Source organism: Clinocottus analis, unplaced genomic scaffold (assembly GCF_023055335.1).
Source record: "Clinocottus analis isolate CAN_PGR_092001 unplaced genomic scaffold, fCliAna1.0.p SCAF_2, whole genome shotgun sequence".
Lineage (NCBI taxonomy): Eukaryota > Metazoa > Chordata > Actinopteri > Perciformes > Cottidae > Clinocottus > Clinocottus analis.
In genome coordinates this window covers 23,184,547-23,207,375 of record NW_027175931.1, presented here as the reverse complement: position 1 = coordinate 23,207,375, position 22,829 = coordinate 23,184,547, and the positions used below count along the sequence as shown (strand labels likewise).

The window sequence follows — 22,829 nt, the reverse complement described above, 5'->3', positions numbered from 1 at the left end:
TCCTAAACTCAAAATGACATATTGTTCATTGTTCAGTCAGAAGCCAGCGGAAATTATTGAGATGGCCTGATGGTTTTGCCCGTTTTTTATTGTTTCTTTTCAAAACGGTTTCTTCTACTTGTTTTGTTCTGGCTGTTTGGTAATGTGTGTAAAAACAGGGAAATGTGTGCGAGTGAAACAGAAAGAGCTGGAAGTGACCTCTGGGGGCTGGTCCAGGGCCACCAGACACCCGCTGGTCCACCCTCTCTCTTTGCTCCCTACCCTTTGACCTCGGGGTGAGATGGGGGCGTGAGCCAGGAGCTGGAAGAGTTTATTATTTCCTGCCTCTTCTCTCCTCGTCCTCCTCCTCAGAGAGGGAGAGCATAGAAGAATAATTATTCCATAGAAAATGAATCGCCAATATTTATGATGGTTGATTAAGTGTTCACGCCGTTTAACAAGCAGAACCGTTGCTTGCTCTAGATTGTCAACTATAAAGATTTGTTGCAAATGAAAGAGGCCACCTTCAAATCTAAAAAAAATTGTGATGGACAGATTTTCCCATTCTTTTGCAGAAAATGAATCAAGCGATTTTAACAGATTAATGGAGACTAAAAGTGATCGTTTAATGCAGCTCTACTCAAACCTGTCTGCTACAGGTGTTTCCTCGCCTTGACAGAAAGCTAAACAAATGAACCTGCTGATGAAACAATGTTTACGTTGCAGAATGAAGGTTAGAAACCTGTTCAGCTTCACCAATCCCACCCAGACATCGTCCTTTTAGTTTGACCCACCCCTTCAGCCCAGGTCGGCTCTTCCGCTAGCGTCTGCAAGCCACCGAAGCGCCAGTGTGAATATCACAGCTGGACAGCCATTGTTCCTCCGGCCTCAGGCTCAAACCCTGGTAACCAACCAGGAACCTGGGATCAAAGCTCGCACGGATTACTCTTAGAAAAAGGAGGAGGAGGTGCCGCAGTTGGAGGGGGTCGGGTTGAAAAGGATAGAGGAATGCTCCTAATTACGTGCCCTCCAGTTTGTCTGGGCCTGCACTTCAGGCTACAGTGAACCTATGAGGAAGCAACACGGTGTGACAAGAGAGTGATATTAAGAGTGAGGCGACAGTCTCTCCACGGCCACTCCATTAGCGGGAGATGTCAGCGGCCCGGTGGGAGAGAGAGGCAGGGGGGCAGAGAGACTGGACATTGTGTCCTCCGTGGAGACACTGATGTGGGTGAGAACAAGGGTCAGAGGAGAGGGTGGGAGGTGGAGATCAAGGGGTGTGTAAAGAGGATGTGTCGTGAAGATTAGAAGGATTGTCGTACAGGATACCCCCCCTCACCCCCCCACCCCGAACTCCCCTTGCCCTCCCTGCACAGATCCACCTCCCAAATCCTCCTCCAGCTTATGTTGTTTGTTTCTGTGTCACCTCTTCTTTTGTTCATGCAGATGCTGTCACGTTTCCATGCAGAGCTCCGGTCTGATGTTTTCCTTCTCTGTCCCGTGTGTTGCAGGTTTGCTGACCAGACGAGGCCGTGCGTGTTGGGCAACACGGCTGCTGGTAGGGGTCAAAGTGCACCATGGATAGTGGCCTCAGGGTCCTCATGTCCACTGTGCTGTGTCTCAGCCAGTCCCTGCTTATCGGCTGCTCCTGTAAGTGGTTGTCCTACTTTCAGCTTCATGTGGATGGAAGTGATGTGATCCCTTTTTATTAAAACGTTATTTTTGGCTCAAACTGTTATGTTTATAATAACAATGGAGCAAATAATTAAATAGAACATATAAATAATTATGTAATGTGAGTGGTCCGTCACAGTGATGACAGCACAATGATCACCAGCTCTGCATCTCTCAACTGATGCTTGTTTTCATCAGTTTGTGGCAGCAACAAAGCAGAAAGGAGGGTAAATATTGGACTTGCGTTCCTCAGGTGGTCATAAATGTGACTCTGTCTGCTGGATGTGTTATGGCTGTGTTTTTAAAGCTGGATATGGAGTTTCCTGCTTCCATGTGGCCAACAATAAAACTATTGCAGCTTTAGAGTGGTCATTTTGATCCTCTTTTTGTTTCAAAACATATCGGGCTACATGCATGAACTCTGTGTGGAGTCAGACAAAGAAAGAAATATGCATACGCTTTCTTTTTGCCAGATCTATGAAGCCACGTTGCACCCGATTCCCCTTTTTAACAAGCCTTGCTGAGTGATAGAGCCAACATCTTCTCTCACAATATGTCATTTTATATCTCAATCCCAATTTCAAATACATCTGCATATGTTAATTCAGGGTAACCAAGCACGTGTGACAACATGACTGATTGAAAGTTCTGTCTCCTCTCCAGCTCAATATCCCTCTTTCCTCTCCGAGCCCGACTCCTTGGTTCAGAGTCGAGGCTCCGTTGCTCGCCTGCTCTGCTCGGTGAGTCCTCCATCAGCGGCGGTTTCCTGGCGCTTCAGAGGCCATCCCCTGGACCGGGACACCCTGCCTGGCGTGGAGATCCACGAGGGCTCCCTCACCATCCCCTCCCTTGAGCCCAGCCACGTGGGCGTCTATCAGTGTGTGGCACGCTTCGACCATGGGTCGGCGATCGCCAGTCGCCACGCGCGCGTGGCCATAGCAGGTACGGATGCAGAGAATTACCCTTTTGTGCATACTTCTACTCACTTCAAAGCGGAGGGGAACAGAGAGGAAGTTGCCTTGAGAAAAAGAAAGGCCAGTTCGTAAGTGTTGAACACTTCGAAAGAATGCCTGTCCTCGGCTGCCTGCTGCTGAGTAGCGGAGGGGAAGGAAGCTGTAGGAGTTTTTACTCGGGCACCCTTCCAAATGCCTTTTGACCGGTATCCTTAATGAGCCTTGGGCTTTCCTGTGTGGTGTGTTATGTTCTTGCTGTTGGAAACGACACTGAGGGGTCGACCCTGATCTGGAACGGTATCAGACATGAATAGAATCGCTCACTGCAACAATAAACAAACCAAGTGATCCAACACAAACCGCCGGGCTCAAGTAGCGCTGTTGGCCTTCGTTCTGGACTGATGGCAAACGTCCACTGTTCTGCAGAGAAAGTGAGTTCAACTGAAGGCGCCCTCTTCTTCTCTGTCACTGCAGAGATATCAGAGTATGAAGATGGCCGACGGCGGTCGTTGTCAGTGCAGGAAGGCAGCTCTGTTCTTATCGAGTGTCCTCTGCCGCACAGCGTCCCTCCAGCTCTTCCTCGGCTGAGAGTGCGAGGGGAGCGGATCGAAGTGTCGACAGGTGTGTCTCTTTCTTTTACGAAGTCATTTCTTGCTGTATTAGAAATGTTGAAAATCAAAAAGCAGGATTATTCGTAATCTATGTCCTTTTCCTTTCAGATGACTACTTGGTGCTTCCGTCAGGAAACCTCCAGATCGTCTCCGTCTCGGCGCAGCACCATGGCATGTATAAGTGCGGCGCATTCAACCCTGTGACCGGGGAAACCGTCACGCAGTCTCATGGCACCAAGCTGTCGGTGAAACGTGAGGCTGACGACATTTCATTTACCATTCAGACTTTCTCCAATCTCCGCCGCGCGTTATCTAATCGGCTGCGGACGCTTTTCTTTTGCGTGTTTTTAGATTCAGACTCCTCCCCCTCAGTGAGGGTCGTGTACCCCACCGCCCCGATCAGCATTTCGGTGCAGCAGTCACATCCGCTGACGTTGGAGTGCATCATGTCTGGAAGCCCCGCGCCGACGGCCAAATGGTTTAAGGACGGTCAGGAGCTCACACCGGGGCCTTCTCGCCAGAGACGGCACAACAACCTGGCCTTTGTCGCAGTGACGAGGGCCGAGGAGGGGAGCTACGCCTGCGCTGCCGAGTCCAAGCAGGGGACGGTGACCAGCGCCAACTACACTGTGAATGTTCTCGGTAAGACATGCAGAAGAAATGGTGTAGGGGTTGCAGTGCCGCCGACCCCACGCCGATGTTAATCGACCTCTCCTCCGCAGAGCCTATGTCTATCACGGAGGGCCTGACCGACCAGCTCGTCCCTCGCGGCTCCTCCGCCCGTTTTACCTGCGTAGCGACAGGAAACCCGTCCCCGAACGTCACCTGGCTGTTCAACGCCAACCCCATCACCCCATCGCACCGCTTCCAGATCTCTGGATCCTCACTCGTTGTTACGGACGTGACGCCGCAGGACGAGGGCTTGTTTCAGTGCCTGCTGGACAACGGGATCGGCTCGGCACAGTCGTGTGCAGTCCTTACGACACAATCAGGTGTGTTTCGTCATCTTAAACGAACTAATCTGTCACTTGCCTTTAATTTGGAGGGATCTCAACTCTGCTTTGTTGGTGGTAAATACATATTTTACCAGCTGAATGCTTCAAACAGGCAACAAATAACAGGTCAGTTTTTAAAGGCTGACGAGTTATTTTCACTGTTGATTAATCCATGAAAATTGTTTTATTTTTGTGAAACAATGAATCAGTTAATTTATAAAAAGCCCCAAAATATGGCAAAGCAAAGAGGATGTCTTCTAATTTGCTGTTTAATCTAACAGATACCTCAAAAGTGATTTAAAGCACAGAAAATCCAAAGAAAACCTCCCATTTAATTTGCAGGAACCAGATAATCTTTGGCTTTTGTTAGTAAATTAGTTTTCACCATGAGCAAAACAAAGTCATTCAACCATGCCGTTCCCAAAGTCACCCTAAACTGGATCCAGTTCCTCATTGCGACCGTAAAGTGAGACTGACCCGACAACGTGAGTTTGTACGCTGACACTGGAGGCCTCGCACAGCTCAGAGAGTTCACAGATGCCAAAGGGAGCCTTTTAAGAATCGCCCCTTAGTTGCAAAATTGTTTTTAAAAAACGGTTTGGAAATGGTTAAGGCGTCACACCAGGCGGGATCTCTGTGTGCCTGCAAATACAGTATCAGCAGGGAGTCCTCGCTCTGTGTGTGTGGGGGTGTGTGTGTGTGTGTGTGTGTGTGTTTCGGCGGGCTGGTAGGAGAGGCTTAGCCAAGGCCGCCCTCCTCCTGAGCCTTGAACTGAGCTTGAGAGTGAGCTTTGTGCACGCCGTCGGGGATAAGCCCCCGGACACTGGAATGTAAGGAGTAGCCGTGGAGGGTTATGACGAGGACCAGACCACCCAGCTGTCAACATCATACACAACTGCCTTTTATTTATTAACACATCACTCCTCCCCCCCAAGCCTCCCCTCTTCTCCCTACCCGGCCGCTCGCTCTACGCCAGGGCCCCATTCTGGATCAGTGCGCGTTGACTTTGATACCACGAGGCTCCCCATGTACGGACCAGAGGAAGAAGAATGAGATGTCATATCTTTTGCTGCAGATATATACAAATAATGAAACTGATAAGATGAGGCGTAGCTCCTCTGAGGTCAGTTTGGGTTCTGTTGCTTTTTAGGTACCAGGCACCGGTGCTTATCTAATGCCCTTTGCATTCAAAGTAAACACTCTCGTTGACATGAGTAGTGTGGTATTATTAGTATCTCAGCACAGAGAGCAGTCCGAAATATTTCTGTTTGGTGGCGTTGTTTCCGTGACCATGACGACTCTCCGCTTTTTATCCGTTAAGTGGGATGCACCCCAGGGGGAGATGTGGCGTCCTTGTTCTTTCACCCGATTGGCTGTTTCCTCGCTGCTCCCACATGTCGAAGCCAGCAGCCCATCTCCAGGCACAAAAAGGGCTGAGAGGACCCGCAAATCACTTGATTGGGAGAAAATATATCAAGCACAGTTCTGATAAACCACTAATATCTTTTAAATTGAGATATTGCCTTTCTGTCTGTCTCTGTTTTACACTGCTGGCCGGGCAAATTAGGCAATTTGAAGGCTGAAGTTCTGCAATTTTCTAAATCAAATGATTAACCATAAAATGTCAATGAAAATAAGCATTAGCTGCATCCCGAGTCACACCTCCCACCTTCTCACCACATCAGGACCGAGCTATTCTGAGGTCCAGCCAGTCAGTTAGAAAAAAAAGTACATTCACTCGTCCTCCATCCAGCCGAGCTCTGTCCAAACCGAGGCTTTCGTCTCTGCTGACGATCAGGTGTTCATCTCCAATGGACCGACCTTTTTTTTTTTTCCGGGAAGGACCTGGCAGCGTATCTCTGTCCAGGTGCAGCAGCACTCACTCAAGATATCGCACGCCTCCATGAGGACTGGTGAGGACGCCGTGGCCTTAATCGCCCGGCCCTGTATCAGTGTTTTGGAGGAGGAGCCCCGGCTGTGGCTAAACCCGGAGTCAGAGCTGTGGTGAGGTTCAGACTGAGGGGATCGAGCAGGAGAGTGCGTCGGACTGGCTGTGGTGCCGGGGTCTGATTCTCTCCGGTATTTTAATGGTTGGCGTGTGGAATGTGTGGCAGCTGGCCGCAGTCCCAGGATCAGGTCTACTGTTACCAGCTCCGGGCCCGTTTGTCTTACAAAGAGAACCGTCAGAGCCCAAAACTAGACTCTGCGACGTGCCCTCGTGGCGAGCCTCGCTGTTTTCGCCTCCCTTTCTCACTCAGGCTTTATTATTCAATCATGGTGCTGTTTGACCTCAGCGGTGTGGCTCAAGCGCGGAGCGGCCCCCGTTCTCGTTGGCTGTGGTCGACGTCCTCCAAATGTCTGTGAAAAATTCCACCCGGTCTCTGCCAAACCGGTGTCAGGCGTAATAAAGCTCCCAGCTTGCATGATTCGTCCAGGTGGACCGCTCTGGCTCTGGTGAGGATTTAATGAAAAAAACAAACAAAGCGTGATTATGTAGTGCTGCAGCGACTCCAGGTTTTTCGTGTTATTTTATGTAGATTAAAGGGCTTGTTCCAAACGCAAAACTTTCCAGCACTGGTTGACCTCTGTGGACATGCAGGGCCACCTGCACGAGTCACTGACTGAGTCACTTTGTTGCCATTGCTTCAGCTTTCATTACATGCTGCTTCTCCAGTGAAAGCAAATATGATGAGGCACAATATATTGCATTATAGCGCTGAAAAATGGATAAGAAATAGAAAATTCTTGCTGCATAACAATAAGTCTAGTGACAGAAAATAAAATGTACAAGCAAGTCCTGCGCACAGTCAAGAAACATGAATAAAAAGTGGCAATACTAAAATAACATCAAACATGTGTACTAAAAATAAAACCAAAGAGCTGCACTGTTGCGTGTGCAGGAATGTGCAAATGTTGCCAGTATAATTTATATAAAAGAAGTGCAATTGTACACAGATGTGCGTTTATGTAACGTATTAAGACAGATGTTTAGATTCAACACATTTTTGTGTGCATAATCTTAGAAATTGAACAGCTTTCCAAACGTGTCAGCTGCTGCTTCAGAATGTTGGTTTTACTTCAAATATGCTCTTGTCTTCTTTTAGAAATGTAAAATCTGTTTTTGTGAAGGTGTGGCAGTAACGTTCCCCAAATCTGAACAAGGTTCACACTTTTCCTCTCAACAGTGAGATATTTTTATACTTTTTTTATATATATATATATATATATATAGTTTCCATTCAAGGAGGAATAAACAAGGAATTGTGTCACATCCCGTTTTTATTCCAGCTTTAAAAAAACATGCTATTCACTCTGCCGACTCATTTTTATTTTAATAATCCTTGGTTTCACTCCCTGACAGATCCACAGCTGGGCTCCACTGCTGGCGTGCTGCTGGAGGCCTCGCCGTCGCTCCACCCCATGCAGAGCGACGAAGGCCACGAGCGCTTCCTCACCGAAGACGAGGGCGGCGCCATCGGTCTGCCGACCGACAAAAGTAACGGCCGCCCGACCCCGGAGGCGCCGATTATCATCAGCCCGCCTCAGACTCACAAGCCCGACATCTACGACCTGGAGTGGAGGGCGGGGCGCGATGGAGGGAGTCTAATCAACGCCTACTTTGTCAAATACCGCAAGGTGAGCGGGAAAATACACAATGCCATGTTTCACTTCTTTCTTGCTGTTTTTACCTTTACCAACTGAGAGTGAGCAAATGTAATGAGTTTATTAAATAAAGAGGACAGGTCACGGACCTCAACTGCCGGAAAGGTTGGATATTTCCTGTTTGAAAACCCTGTGTTCGCTTCAGTGAAAAGCTCACTCTTGACTATAAAACTGCAGCGATACCAGTTAAGTCATCGTTGGCTGCAGGACTCCGTTCTGCTGGAGTAGGAAATTGCACCTGAAGCCGTTCCCTGATCGTTATTTAGGCTCGGAAAGAGACTGTGGAGGGTCGCAAACCTACAGAGAATTTAGTTTTCTCTGTGATTTTTTTACTTATGCGTGTGTGTGTGTCAGGTCGATGAAATGGGAGCAGTGGTGGGGAGCTGGCAGACGGTCCGGGTCCCTGGCAGTGAGAAGACCCTGCGGCTGTCGGAGCTAGAGGCCTCCAGTCTCTACGAGGTGCTGATGGTCGCTCGGAGTTCAGCAGGCGAGGGCCAGCCGGCCATGCTCACCTTCCGCACCGGCAAGGGTCAGTCCAACCACGGGGCTCTCAACAAAATAATGAAACACTCAAACACAGTTTAAAAGAACCGGTAATAGCAATGTGACTTCTACGTCGGCGTGTGTTAGGCTGTTAAGTGTTTCTTGTGGTTTTCTCGGGAATAGTTGACCACTGGTAGGACCCCACTTCACCACTTTCTCACCGCTAGAACTAGAAAGAGGAACATTTTCAGCTGTCTAAAACATCGACAGTGAGCGTCAGGTTTTGGTGTCGTCTCTTCTGAGTTAAAGAGCATCTGGATGTGTCTGACCTCCAGATTTTGCAGAGATATCAAACAGACGTTCAGGATGAATTTTAATGGAGGCGAAGCAGAAACGTGCATCTCATTCTTGAGCGATAGCGGCCTCATCAGAATCAAAAACAATATGCAGAGCACATCGTCTGTTCGGGGTGTACGAGAATATAATGTAGCTTTTGGGGAGATATTTGTGTGTCTACCTTCAGAGAAAAACCAATGTAATGTCGGAAGAGGAAGTACAATAAAGTATTTTCAACAAAGCTATCTTTTGGCTCAAGCACCTGGCAAAATGAAGATGGTTTATGGTTTCTGTGGACTGAGGATGTTAATAACTGAAGTAGAACTAGACGAGACAGGTTACATACACCAAAACATAAAAATGCTGACACTTTGTGACTAAATGACTGCTGGATGATTCAAAATGTATATTTTACAACTATATACTGTATCCCAGAGTTAATTATTCCTCTAAACGACTACTTCTACTACTTTGTTCCCTCGTAATCCTCAGTTCCATCAGATCATAATGAATGACTTCAAGAAAGTTTGTTGTGTTTTTGAGACAAATAGAAACAAGAGAAACCGCAAATGTTCCAAAAGCTAACAATAATGCTATACCACAGCAGGGTTGACAAAATGTCCCCTGGTCAGAAATATGTAAACTACTTCCAGAAACCACAGATATGATTTCATCCCAAGGGTGGTTCCTTTACAAAATCTTCTTGGACCAAAAAACTACCAGCCAGTCCAAAACCCGACTCGTGTGTCCAGATCCAGAACAGCGTCACCTCCCGAAGAAACATCAGAGTTATCCTCAATAAAGTCAATTATTTTGGTCTAAATTGGCATTTATTAAATTAACTGTATTTTCTTTATAATGCATGTTTTTGCCGACGGAAAAAAAAGTAAATTAAATAAAATCTGCCTTTTTTAAAAGCCACCAAATGCATGAAAATAGAAACCTCAAAGATGCATGTGTAAAAATAAAAAACCTCCATGTGCTTTTGCTGGAAGCCATCGCCCCGAAGTCTTGTGAGGCCTTTTTCTCTTACCCGCTTTTCTTCCTCCTCTCTCAGAAAAGAGCATCACCGTCAACAAGAATCCGTACAAGCCTCCCGTCATCTCGATGCCCCCCAAGGCCCCAGAGGACAAAACCACCAACACACACTTTGGCGTCGTCATCCACGACAGAGGTAGGTCTGCTGCTGCGCTGTCATCGCTGTGATCGCGGGACGTTTAGCTGACTGTGGGGTTCATGACCGGCCCGTGTTGAATAGATCTCAGAGTTGGATGTTTGGATGTGGTCTGCTTTGTTTCTTGGTACAAACAGTGACACGGTAGTTGACACCCTGTAATGACTCTCTGGATAAAAGATGCTGTGAGCAGAAAGCTGTGAGATTGCGTGCGGCTTTCTGGTCAGATCTGTGTGTGCATGTTTACAGGCATTGCACGCAAACTTAGCTGAAACTCACATTGGTCTTTTCACTAACCCTTTCCCTCTTTCTCTCTCTCTTTCTCTCTCTCTTACTCTTTCCTGCCCTCTCTAACTTTGTGGTTAAGAGCCCAGGCAGTAAGTACACATTCCTCCACGTCATGCCGTCTTTTTTTTCTTTCTGTGTGAACTTGATCCATCCTCACATGAGTCGGGATGCAGTCGTGACGCTTTGAATTGGATTTGCAAAAGGTTTGCGCGACTCAACGGGTATATTCCATGTTTGTTTCTCTTCCAGTACCCGAGGCCCCTGACCGCCCCACCATCTCAATGGCGACGGAAAGTTCGGTGTATGTCACCTGGGTCCCGAGAGCCAATGGCGGGTCTCCAATCACGGCCTTCCGCGTGGAGTACAGACGCGGCCGCAGTGCAGAGTGGGTTGTTGCTGCGGATAACATCTCACCTCTCAAGCTGTCGGTGGAAGTCCGCAATCTGGAGCCTGGTGAGCGTTCACGTGGTTCCACAGGTTCCTCTGCAGCATGAGGTGGTTCCTCTGCAGCATGAGGTGGTTCCTCTGCAGCATGAGGTGGTTCCTCTGCAGCATGAGGTGGTTCCTCTGCAGCATGAGGTGGTTCCTCTGCAGCATGAGGTGGTTCCTCTGCAGAATGAGGTGGTTCCTCTGCAGCATGCGGTGGTTCCTCTGCAGCATGAAGTGGTTCCTCTGCAGCATGAAGTGGTTCCTCTGCAGCATGAGGTGGTTCCTCTGCAGCATGAAGTGGTTCCTCTGCAGCATGAGGAGGTTCCTCTGCAGCATGAGGAGGTTCCTCTGCAGCATGAGGTGGTTCCTCTGCAGCATGAAATGGTTCTTCTGCAGCATGAAGTGGTTCCTTTGCAGCAATCATCACGTGACGCTACATGCAAGGCTCAACAACAACTTTGAAAGTTTACTTGTCTCGTGACTCGGCAGCTGATGTTTGACAGTTTTAGTTTATTTATTAGTGACAGTCAACTATTAAGCATGCAATCCTTATTTTTGACACAACAATAATATTGTTCTTGTAGCCTGGTTATCACTGTATCACAACATCTGTTAAAAATTGAAGAATGTATAATATAAAGCTATAATGTAATGCAATTGACTTGCTTAATATGTTTGTAAAAAGGCATTTAAAACATTCTACCATGAGCAAAAGATTAAAACGTAAGGGATAAGACTAAAATGAATCAACGAGGACAACATCAGGTATCATCAGGATGAAACGTCACCACTCGGCACTGCTGTGACATTGTTTATTTCTCTCTCAGGTTCCTCCTACAAGTTCCGCGTGGTAGCCATGAACATGTACGGCGAGAGTCCTCACAGCATCCCCTCCAAGCTGTACCAGGTGCCGCACGCCAGCCAGCGCATCGCAGACCGCCCTGTGGTCGGACCGCACATCTCAGCCACAGAACCCATCAGCGACACACAGATCATGCTGCGCTGGACTGTGAGTGAATGACAACATCCTCCTCACGGCAACAACAACAAAAAAAGAGCTCTGTGAACAGAGATTAAGAGGCCCAGTTTGTCTACATTTGGATTCCACTTTCTAATGGAGAGTTCCCCACATGTACTTAACCTCAGACGGTCTCATTATTTCCTGAACTTTTATACAGAAAGCGCAATCACAATCTTTGCTTGCAGTCCTGCACGTCTGCTGATAACAAGCCCTGCCATTAGTTGCCGGAAAACGTCCTCTCTTTGAATAATAATTGCTCACCAGATTGCTGTAGTCTAACATAATCTTTTTTTTCCCCCCATCCAGTATAGCCCCTCGAGTAACAACAACACACCAATCCAAGGCTTCTACATCTACTACCGGCCCACGGACAGCGACAATGACAGCGACTACAAAAGAGATATGGTCGAAGGTGAGTGGAAACACACATTTTTATGTTTGCGGCCCTGTGTTTCGACGGCAGTGTGGGCTGCTTGTCGACAGCCCCGGCCCGTCTCGGATGTTGAGCTCACCCTCTGCAGACAAACTGGAAGTTGGGAGTGTAATGGATACGCACTGTCAAGACCGGGTATAGTAGAGAGGGACATTTCTGCTGTTTGATTTGTCGAGAGTGCCGTCCACGGGGCAGCAGGGCTTTCTGAAATCTGTTTTTAATAAATGGTTGCCAGAGCTGAAATATGAGCCCGAGCCGAGGAGAGGGGCTCAGGTTGCTGTGTGGAATGCTAACAGTGGAGCCTGGTACAGGAAAGGAAGGAGGGACATCCTTCTACTCCGACCCACTCTGCTCTCATGTGTACCGAAAGTCCAGTTGTCCACAACGCGTGTGGAGCAAGGTCAAAATATGTTTAGAAATGGTCTAAATCTGAAAATGTGGATGCAGTCTTGGTCACTTGTTACTTCATAAAGCTCACAGTTGGGATGATTTCACACATTAGAGTCACGGATCTGATCTAAACTGATCATTAATGATCCATAATGGTAGATACACAGTACAGTAGCGGGCCTACATGGCTCCAGCCTTCCCAACAATGATTTCAACCGCTCTAAAGCGTAAACCATCAAGAATTCTCAATGTTATCCTTTTGCTTTGCTATCGTCATCTGGTTTTGGCTTCATATAAACTGAATGTTGTAACACTGTACTTCACGCTGGAATGGTCGACGCTAAACTGTGTAAATAATCAGCGGTCCACGTGCGTGCCGAAGCGCAAAGGGATATCCGTACGGATCAACAGTGGCCCGTTACACCACTACTGTTTACCACAGGAATTCAGTGTATGCTTCCACATTATATCCAATTATTTAGAGCTGCACATCTAATGCCACCTACTAACTGTTCTACCAGCCAGTGTCAAAGCCACTTTGTACAATTATATTTTAGATTATGGACTCTATTGTGGGTAAACTAACAGTATTTACAGCACACAATGACACACCACTCTCAGGTTTAGCATCAGGCTAACACAGTTCTCAGTTGGATACCATACTTTGAGGAATAAAAACACATTCATCCCAGTAACTTTGCCTCAACAAGACGCGACTAATGATCGGACACACCGCTCAATGACAACCTTCATCCGGACCGCACCCAGCTGTTTAATTCTCAGTCCTGAGGACACATTTAGCTCGGCCCTCAAAAGGTGCGGCGGTTCAGTACTGCGCTTTGCATGCCTGCTGTACTCACTCTCCACTCACATAATATTTGTGTGTCCTCTTTGGAAATGAATATTTTAAATGTGTGACTGCGCACAAACTGGTGTATATTTGTGTTACTAAATGTCTCTATTGAGTCAGATTTTACAGCACAGAGTGGATTTATCTTCAGCAGCCGCTTACTTCTTTTATTGTTCCCACTCACGACAGTTAAAATGTACCTCGGGGCGGACGAAGCCGACATGCGGTGATTTATTAGAATTCATGTTAAACCAAACGCAGCCACAACAGCACTGTCTTTCTGCCTCGTTTGTTTGAAACGTAGAATTTACATGTTGGAGATTAGCGTCTCATCTGTAAGTCCAAAGCACGTAGTGGTGTGTGTGTGTGTGTGTGTGTGGAGTGGGATTATTGGAGGCTCGCCAGGACAAACATGACGCCGCCATATATGGAGCTCATCTAGAGTAAAGCAACTGTCTGGGCCCTGGTGGGACGGACGGGGCCTGAAGCGAAGAGGGGGGAGGATGACGAGCATGAAAGAACATGACCTGAGGTGTGAGACATAAAGAGACGGAAGAGAGGAAGGGGGAATACTCATTGTGAATTTATATAGGATTTGGAGCAATGCGAGTCACCGCCGGCTCGTAGCGGAAGTGATTTCTCACCTTTGTCCCCCTCCCTCTCTTCTGCCTTTCTCAGGTGTAAAACACTGGCACCTGATCGGACACCTCCAGCCAGAGACCTCCTACGATATCAAGATGCAGTGCTTTAATGATGGGGGAGAGAGCGATTACAGCAACGTCATGATCTGTGAGACCAAAGGTAAGAAGACACAAGCTGTCCTCCACGAGAAAAGACTTGTGCGTCAACCGAACTTCCACTGAATCAGAAGTCCAGGCATGTTCCTGCCATCGGCTGTAACTATAATGATGGGCACGATTACACAACATGAATGCACTGACTTTCACGAGCGCAACAACAAAAGCTGTTCCTCATGCCGCCTCGCTCCCTCTCCGCTGCAGCGCGTCAGTCCCCGGGGTCGCCCAGCCAGCACCCCGTCACCCCACCTTACCCTCACCCGCGGGAGCCTCCCAGCCCACCTGGAGGACTGCTGTACCTGATTGTGGGCTGCGTTTTGGCAGTGATGGTGCTCATCCTGCTGGCTTTCATTGCCATGTGTCTGTGGAGGAATCGTCAGCAGAACAACATGCACAGTGAGTGTACAGAAACCGCGTGCAGAGAAGAAGCATAGTTCCTGCTTACAGTGTGAGATTTAGGAAAATGGCTTCCAAAACCACTGTATCGTGTGTGTTTTGTTCCCTCCAAGTGTCTTATATTTAAATAAAAGCTTGCCCCAAGACGATGTGTGCAGCAATGTGGGATCCATGTGTATATATATATATATATATATATATATATATATATATATATATATATATATATATATATATATATATATATATATATATATTGTTCGATGGACTCACAGACTGCTTGCGTCTGTAAATAGTTTCTAGCTTATAGATTTTGTGGAAAAGCCGATATTGAATCAGACGTGCTCACTTTCTGTGTGAGAATGCATCATAGTTCATCATAATGATGCATCCACACTGATACCTTTTTATTTTAAAACTGAATTTTGAAACCTTGCCGAGCAACAATTGCTGATTTATTATATACTTATAATTATCTTGCAGCCTCTATTCTAGCTGTTCTGCCTCTTAATCACCTTCTCTGTCCTCCCCTCCTCCTCCCTCTTCTGTAGAGTATGACCCTCCCGGGTACCTGTACCAGCCAGCAGAGATGAACGGCCATGTCCTCGAGTACACCACTCTGCCCGGCTCCAGCCGCATCAATGGGGGCGTCCACGGTGGCTACGGGCACAGCGGCCCCATGTTACCCCAGGGGTGCCACCACCTCCACCACAAGCTCCCCAACGGCTTGGCGTTGCTCAACGGCTCCGGCAGCCTGTTCTCAGCCGGCCACCCACACGGCCACGACGGCACCCTGAGCCGCAGCACCCGCGACTGCGAGCACTCGCACTCGCACCCCCACCCCCACCATAATGTGAGCTCTGCACCACAAAGCACTCCAAACCCAGAGACTGGACGCCTCATTCATACCCATGATGTTCACGTTTTCAATGGCAGCAGCTGTACATACTGAATGTGGTGTTTTGTGCTCTCTTGTCAGGGTGGAGGCATGTACACAGCTCTTCCCCAAACGGAGTCGTCTGATTGTATGAGCTGTCAGAACCTCTGCAACAACAATAGGTACCATAACTTAAGCGTTTAGTTTAGTTTAGCATCGTGTGATATGTTTTGCTCTGTGTGGATATCTGGGACGATTTAGTTCTGGCTTCCATTCTTTCCAGAAATCTGAGAATTTATTGGTGTTTATATTCAGAAAAAAATCAATAATACGACAATCTGGAATGATATGTGTGGAAAATTTGCAAGACACCCAAAAGAGACTCCGTAGTTAAATGATTTATCCTTTTTTTTTACTTACTTGAAGGGTGCATAATGCGCAACTTTCTGAAGTGTGTTACACGAGCACCTCGGAAAGTATTTAAAGGATGAGTCTTATTGCAAGGATGTGCACAACACTCATATTTAATAAAATGCCGCTGAGTAAAAGAACAAACACACACACACACATTTACACACACACATTTCTCCTCCTGCTAGTCCTGTTTATGTACTTAAGGGTCCCCACCATCACAGTTTACCCTGTGTGCACCCAGCCAGCAGACCTAATGAGCCCTGTGTTTATTTACCTCCGGCTGCTGGGAAAAGAGGGTGTGTGGTCACAATCCAATCATGTGCCGATAGGGGGAAGCTGAGTTCAGTGAAACACGGTGAAGCTGGCTGCGTGCAGCTCTCTGGGTTTCTCCTAGTTATTCAGAGGCAGTGTTACCCGACCTTTAATCTCCAGCCGGACTGTTGAAAAGACTTCTTTTTTTTTTGCAGCTGAGCGACATTGCTCTCGTTGTATTAAGAGCTGTCATCGTTTTGTACAGATATCTGCAGAGAGGAATACGCAGAGCGCTGAGTGTGTGAAGCAAAACAAAGCTGAGGGTTGTCAGTGGGTGAGCACTCAGCAATGCACTGGCACCTTTTTATAAACACACGTCCCACTTTTCTTTCCATCTCTCTCTGTCTCTGGGCAGATGTTACAACAAGACCAACAGCACTTTCTCCAGCGGCACTCTGCCCGTAATGCATCGCGTGGCGCCGTGCCAGCAGGACGGCCTGGAGATGGTGCCTCTGGGCCAGGTTCTGTCGCAGTGCCACGGCCCCGACGGCCACATGTACTCTGGTGACCAGGGAGCAGACGCGGGGTGCCAGCCAGACGAGCACAGGGAGTCCTCGCCCTCACAGCATTCCTGCTGTCTGGTCGGGAACAATGAAAACTGTCCAGCAGACAATACTGGTGAGACGCATTTTCATATCAAATGGCCACATCTTTCCACGTATTTTGTCTTTTTTCCTTCTTCAACGCTTTTGTCTTTTTCTTCCTCTTCTCTCCTTCTGGTGTTTTCTCACTACAGATACAGACTCAGAGAACTGCAACTTCTCACTTCCTGTTTATTTCTATAATTTCAGGTACTTTTTGGATAATTTTTGAAATCTTTTGAAAACACCAATTCCTTTCATCGCGAGGCTATATACTATAACATACACCAGCTTCAAGCAGAAATATTGTCAGCGGGGATGCTTTCTAGTAAAATAAAGGAACAAGACCAGAGAAGAAAAAGGTTGTAGAAGTACTTCAATCGTGTTTTTTAATGTTTTTTTCATTTAAATACATTTTTATTGCAAGAACACCTTTTTTAGTGTTTGGATGGTTGTATATCTCTTAATTGTGGCCTCTGGCTAGTGGAGTATTTTATGATAAACATAGCCCAAAACAATGATTAGGATCAGATTGACTAATGGCTTTTACAGTAACCTGTAGGAATTTACTACTCATCAAACCCATATCTTATTGTAACGTCGAGCTGAGACAGTTAATGGACTAATCTGACATCTCCAGTACGTTCATTTGGTGTCTTGCAGAGTCAGATGAGAAGATTGAAACCATTCTCATGTCATTCCAGTAAATCTAATGCTACAGCTTCCTTATCTTAGCGACTGGAAAGGTCCCTTGTCTTGTCTGCTGACTCCTGGAAGTCCCTTATCCTGGCCATGAACATGTCTAGCTTAGACCAATATGTACGGAAAAGAACATGTTCGTTTGTGATATGAAAAGGCTTGATTCTTTGCTAGCTGTTTCCCCTACATACAGTCTCTGTGCTAAACTAAACTAATCTGCTCCAGGCTGTAGCTCAACCCACCGTACCGATGCATTGAGCCTCATGTGGGTGCTCAGTGTCTCGAGGTGCTCTCTCGCAGCCCACTGCACCTAAACGCTTGTGACGGGTTTAAATGCGGGAGACAAAGGTCACGTATGAGGATTTTAATAAAGTTACTCTTTGTTGTTGTTTAGTTGATGCTACAGCTAAAAAAAACTTCAGTGGAAAAGTTTTTTTCTGAAAGTTGTTGTTGTTCTTCATGCTCTTTTTGTGTGTCATTACCAATCCTCGAGTTGTATGCAGACAAACTATGCAGCATCGCCACAAATTACACTGTGGCTCTCTCCAGAATCTGTTCTTGTCTTTTTTAATATGAAGTATAAACCAAAGACTCTTCCCCGCTCTCTCTCTCTCTGTGTGCAGCTGAGGAGGAGCTGGAGTGCATGGACATGGAGGGGCCTGTGGTGAGCTGGGAGAGTCTTGGCCTGCCAGACTTGGACTGTGACGAAAAGCCCGGGTGGATCTCCAGCAGCAGCCTGGCAGGCGAGCTGATCCAGCCCGGCCCGCAGGAGGTCTGAACACCGCCCGCTACACAAACACTCTCCTGCAGCGCGGAGGGCTCCGAGAAACCGCGGAGAGAAGACTGTACGAGAGCGCCGGTGGTGGAAAGAGCGCCAGCGATGGGCGAGTCAGAGACACTGTGTTGTACGGTGACACGGACACTAAATGTTCCCCGGACCGAGCTGAGAGGAACGCGGTGTGAAAGGAGAGTGACTACAAGAGGCTGAGAGCGAGGCCGGATGGAGGGACGCGTGAAGAGCACAGGAAAAGTTGCTCAATGACAGAAACGATGTCCCACTGGAGGGAAGACTCTCGCAAAAGATCACAAACTCTTCAGACGACTTATTTATTTTTTGTAGTAGTGAAATATTATTTCATATGAATGTATCTGTTTTAAAGTAAAAGAAGTTTGTCTTTTATATTATTTATGCCTTTTGGATGAGAAATACTTTTGGTTGATGTTGTTTTGTCCTTCTGTGTTCCACTCCAGCGTGGAGATTAGCAATTGTCCGTGTAAAGTTTTGTAATAATATAAAGAGAAGATATGGAAGAGTAAACCAGCAACTGTTTTCAATGTCTTTCCCTCGCCTCCTTCATGTGCGGCGACCATTGAATGATTGCCAGAGTGAAATTCCCAACCTCGGTCCAAACCATCGATATTTCTGTCAGGCCTTTGATGTGGCTCTCGATGGGCTGTTCCACTGCACTGACCCCTGAACGGGGTGAACACTCCCTTCACTGTTCAGATTAAGGGCTGCTGCTCTTTGCTCCAGTGAATACTTGATAGCTCATCACTTAACGCAAAATGCGCTGTTGCTTCGAGAGCACTGTTGACCTGCTGGCCCCAATCTGTTGGAGAAGTGGTGGAAGTTGCATCAAATCCGAATTGCTCAGTGTGAGCAACCCTCTCACACAGAACTTGGTGTGTTAAAAGTCCTCTGCTGCCAGCAACTTAATACTTTCACATCCTTTTTATATTTTGTGGTGACGGGTTGAAGTTTACCTGACCGGTTGAAACTCTAGTATCGGGTCCAAATCTCCAGCCAGAAGAAGAACAAATGATCCAAACACAAACTGACAAAGATGGCAGCGAACGCTCTATCCAGATAAAACTTTTCTCATTCATGTGGCATTTCCCTGACAAAGCCGATTGTGTCCTTTTCATCGTATCAACAAAGCAGTTGTCCTCAATTAGTGAACATTGCAATCTGCTGATTATTAAAAGTAAATAGCGAAGAGCAGTAATCAAGGGAACTCGTTAAAAAAAGACAACGGGGCTTCATGGATTTTTGTTTGAGCAATGTGAGCAAACAAATCAAAGACCATCTGCAGGGTGTAAGGGACAACATGCACTGTGACTTGGGTGTCCTGGCCCTTTAAGTAATCTCAAATCGGGACGCTTGGCCATCTGTCCCAGTTTAATGACGTTACATTCCATGATTTCTGGGAACTCAAGGTTGCATTGCCAGTTGGAGCTGCTGAAATGCAAAGTTGGCCAAAAAAACAAAATGGGCAGTGATGTATTCGGAACAGACGGAGGATGAGTTGAGTAATTCTGTCTTCAGAAAGTAGTCGTGCCGTGTGATGCTCCTGATGTGTGAAACTACAGCAGATAACTCATTCATGAAACAAGTTGTAATATATTCATCTCATGTTTCAGCCTGCCTTCGCCAAATCCATTTTTTTTTTTTTCTAAGGCTTAAAACCCTCCATTGGTTTTAGAATAATCTCCATGATATGCTGGCTGATTGGAGTTGATAGGCTTGCAGATGTCGGGTCTGGCCACGCTTCACTGAGGATGACTGCGGTGCAGGCGTTGCATGCCTGGTGCCTGTCTGCCTGTGTTGGAGCCAGCGTTGGCTGCCAGGCCTCAGGCTCTGGCTCGTCTGGCATCTCTCCTTCCCCTCATGGTACACGGGATATTCCTGGCACCCAGATTTACTCGCCTGCTGCTGAGGCGTGGCATCGCCTCTTCCGGCTGTTATTTTTAGCCTCGATGGAGGCCGGCGGCATTTATTCCCTTGACTTAAACTTAGTTCTTTCCCAGGGGTTTCTCAGCCTTAAATCTAATTTGATTTTGTTTTTGAGGCGTGGATCCAAAAAGTAAAAGTGACTCAGGACCCAGAGTGATGGGAAGAAGCGGCCATTCTCCGCAACCAGCCTCTTTAAGGTCCCATTCTTCTTTTATTCAACTTCCACGCAGCAGTTCAATCGGGAGTCCATTCTGATTCTCTCGCTGCCATTAAGGAGCAGAAAAAAAAGGAACAATACAATGGGAAGGAAATGAAGCTGGAAAGGAAGAAGAAATGGTCCGGGGAGGGACAAGGGGATGCTGACAGATGCAGGCTGGGCTGATGAAGAGAAGATAAGGGCAGGGTTGTCTCTAAATGAGCTGCTCCTCCATCTCCCACGTCTATCAGTCGGCACTCTGCCCCGGCCCTTCCCTGCACCCTCTACCCACGCAGCTACAACCCTTCATTAAGGAGCCCATGGGAACAAGAAAGCTCATTGTCCGCCCTGGAATTTTCTGCCCCTTGCTGCAGAGCCGACCTGTTAACGCCAGTCCCTCTCCCCTCCGCCCACCATTCTTCCTCTCTCTCCCCTCTCCAGCGCGCCCTGAATGAATGCAATTCCTATGAATCGGGCAGTGTGTTGTTAAGTTGCTTTATTCAGCCCCCGGGGGGGGGGGGGGGGGGTTTCATCCTCGAGATGTCACAAACCTCAAGTCAAGCATGTTGTGGTTGGATGAACTCCCAACGACATTCCAGCGGATCTCTGCAAGTGATGAGCTCATTACGCAGCATAAGACTAATGATCTGTACGTCAGCGATATATCCGCTATTTAGTCGTTGTCGGGCTCAAGATGCATTCAGATGTGTAGACTGCACCTGTTGGGAATAACCAGAGAAACACTGTCTCATCTTTATACCGCCTGCTTCCATTCAGCTGACCCCGTGTCCTCCCTGCCAACAGACTTCTCAACGCGTGATCATCCTGTTTTGGATCAATAATGAGCCCCTCGCTGACGAGCAGGTTTGTACTTGCTGACCTGAGCCAACTTTCAAAAATCAAACTCAGGTTATTTGTGTGCTAGGAGAGATTCAGACAAACCCGCTCGCTGAGAAACAAATCAGCCGTGTAGCAATTTGTATTCACCAAGCACTCGAGAATGTCTGAGTAATGATGTTTGTTTTATACGGATGAATTATTTAAGAGGACATATGTTTAATGTCTAAGGATTTCTCTCAAGTTTTCAAACGGTTCAAAGGAGCTTAAAATGTCCCGTGGAAGTTATTTAGGGATGACAGTTTGCAGCCTCGAGCAGTGTGCTTTAAAATGTTGAGATGTGTCGGTCTGTCATCACACAGTCGTGAAATAACGAGCACAGTTTGATGCACTTAAAAAGAAAAGCAACACAGGGAATTAGAATAAAGCAGAAACTGTAATAATCAATGTATTTCAAGAAAAGCAAACGTAAAATAGTCTTGTCTAATGAACCTGCTGTCCATATGGTTTTAATAAGGAGCACAATACAGGACTGGTTCGGCATTTGAAATGGAAACCGCAACCTCAGATCTACATGGTGTCACGCTTTGTAAGTTTATACGGCTACCAAGACTGCAGGAGACGACAGCTTCCATTGATCAAAGTGATTCAGTGCTAAACGGTCTGTTCGTCCAAATCATGAAAAAAGACAACAACACATTTTCTCACTTAAGTCTTGTGGTATTTAGGCAGGTAGTTATGGGTTTATTTGCCCAGGTTTTGAGTTTCGCAGATTTCTGCCTCAATCCTAACACGATGACTTGTGATGCTGACATAAAAATGCACAACAAAGCGTCACACAACGTTGGTCCGGATAATCGACGGAACACAATGTGATTGTTTTTCTCAAGACACACTGAGGCCGTTCTATTAAGTATTTTGCGTTGGACTCTCAATACAATTTTCTGAAAGCACATGAAACGGACTCCTCTTGGTGCAAAAGCATTTTGATTGTTATATTCCTATTTTTGTTCGCCAATCGCCAGAGATCAACGTATCTGCAGAGATGCCAGCCGGAGCTTAACGTTAGGGGTTGAAATGAGGAAGGCTCGAGCAGAGGGACCATGACACGCCAACAAAGACACCATTAAAAAAGAAGCTGTGCCAGAGTCTCAAGCCGGCATCGCGTAGACAGCAGCATATAATGAATGTTTCCAGACATCAACGCAGAGTGTTGTTCGGTACTGTTAATCAATCTAAAACCGCCTCAATAGCAGCGTCAATGTCGCCTGTAGGGGTCTCTATTGTTATTCGGGCGTCAGTCCGCCGATTGGTTAAGAGTTTCTCCCTCAGCTGCACTTATTTTCAGTTACTTTTTAACTGCAAGAACTTCCCATGGGGAGAAAACACATTTTGAAATTGAATTCACATCCACTGAACTGTGACCAGGGGTCAGACGGATATCTTAAATCCTGGGTAAATAAGGCCACGGCAGCGCGATTAAATGCCACTAGAGATAAGTTTGAGAATGCGGGGACTTTGGATGACTTAAAGCGGAGGATTTTGAAGTGGCCGTGAAGTTTAAAAGTAGACATTTTTGCAGCACACTTCAAAAAGGATGCGACCGACGTGAACCGAGAGTTATAATCAGTCGTCCTCCAGACGCAGCCGGGTGAAATAGAACGTTATCTTGGCTCCGTTGTCCGTGTCGTACAACGCCTGACAGGT

At 47.0% G+C, this 22,829-nt stretch overlaps 1 protein-coding gene across 2 annotated transcripts in view; it reads left to right on the top strand.

The window, feature by feature from the left end:
• Positions 1-18,652, top strand: part of cdon (cell adhesion associated, oncogene regulated) — a 29,980-nt gene extending 11,328 nt beyond the window's left edge. The window contains exons 2-20 of one of the 2 annotated variants that reach the window (XM_068585937.1): positions 1,491-1,629; positions 2,317-2,595; positions 3,081-3,227; positions 3,326-3,469; positions 3,569-3,859; positions 3,940-4,209; positions 7,574-7,848; positions 8,230-8,404; positions 9,752-9,868; positions 10,406-10,609; positions 11,413-11,594; positions 11,913-12,018; positions 13,958-14,080; positions 14,281-14,472; positions 15,024-15,325; positions 15,452-15,531; positions 16,431-16,693; positions 16,812-16,866; positions 17,979-18,061. In XM_068585937.1, coding sequence (XP_068442038.1) covers positions 1,557-1,629; positions 2,317-2,595; positions 3,081-3,227; positions 3,326-3,469; positions 3,569-3,859; positions 3,940-4,209; positions 7,574-7,848; positions 8,230-8,404; positions 9,752-9,868; positions 10,406-10,609; positions 11,413-11,594; positions 11,913-12,018; positions 13,958-14,080; positions 14,281-14,472; positions 15,024-15,325; positions 15,452-15,531; positions 16,431-16,693; positions 16,812-16,866; positions 17,979-17,982 — 3,282 coding nt within the window. In that variant the 5' untranslated portion in view covers positions 1,491-1,556 and the 3' untranslated portion in view covers positions 17,983-18,061. Of the gene's footprint in view, positions 1-1,490; positions 1,630-2,316; positions 2,596-3,080; positions 3,228-3,325; positions 3,470-3,568; positions 3,860-3,939; positions 4,210-7,573; positions 7,849-8,229; positions 8,405-9,751; positions 9,869-10,405; positions 10,610-11,412; positions 11,595-11,912; positions 12,019-13,957; positions 14,081-14,280; positions 14,473-15,023; positions 15,326-15,451; positions 15,532-16,430; positions 16,694-16,811; positions 16,867-17,978 lie in introns of both variants that reach the window. The other variant, XM_068585935.1, reaches the window with a different exon arrangement.
• Positions 18,653-22,829: the final 4,177 nt, after the last annotated feature.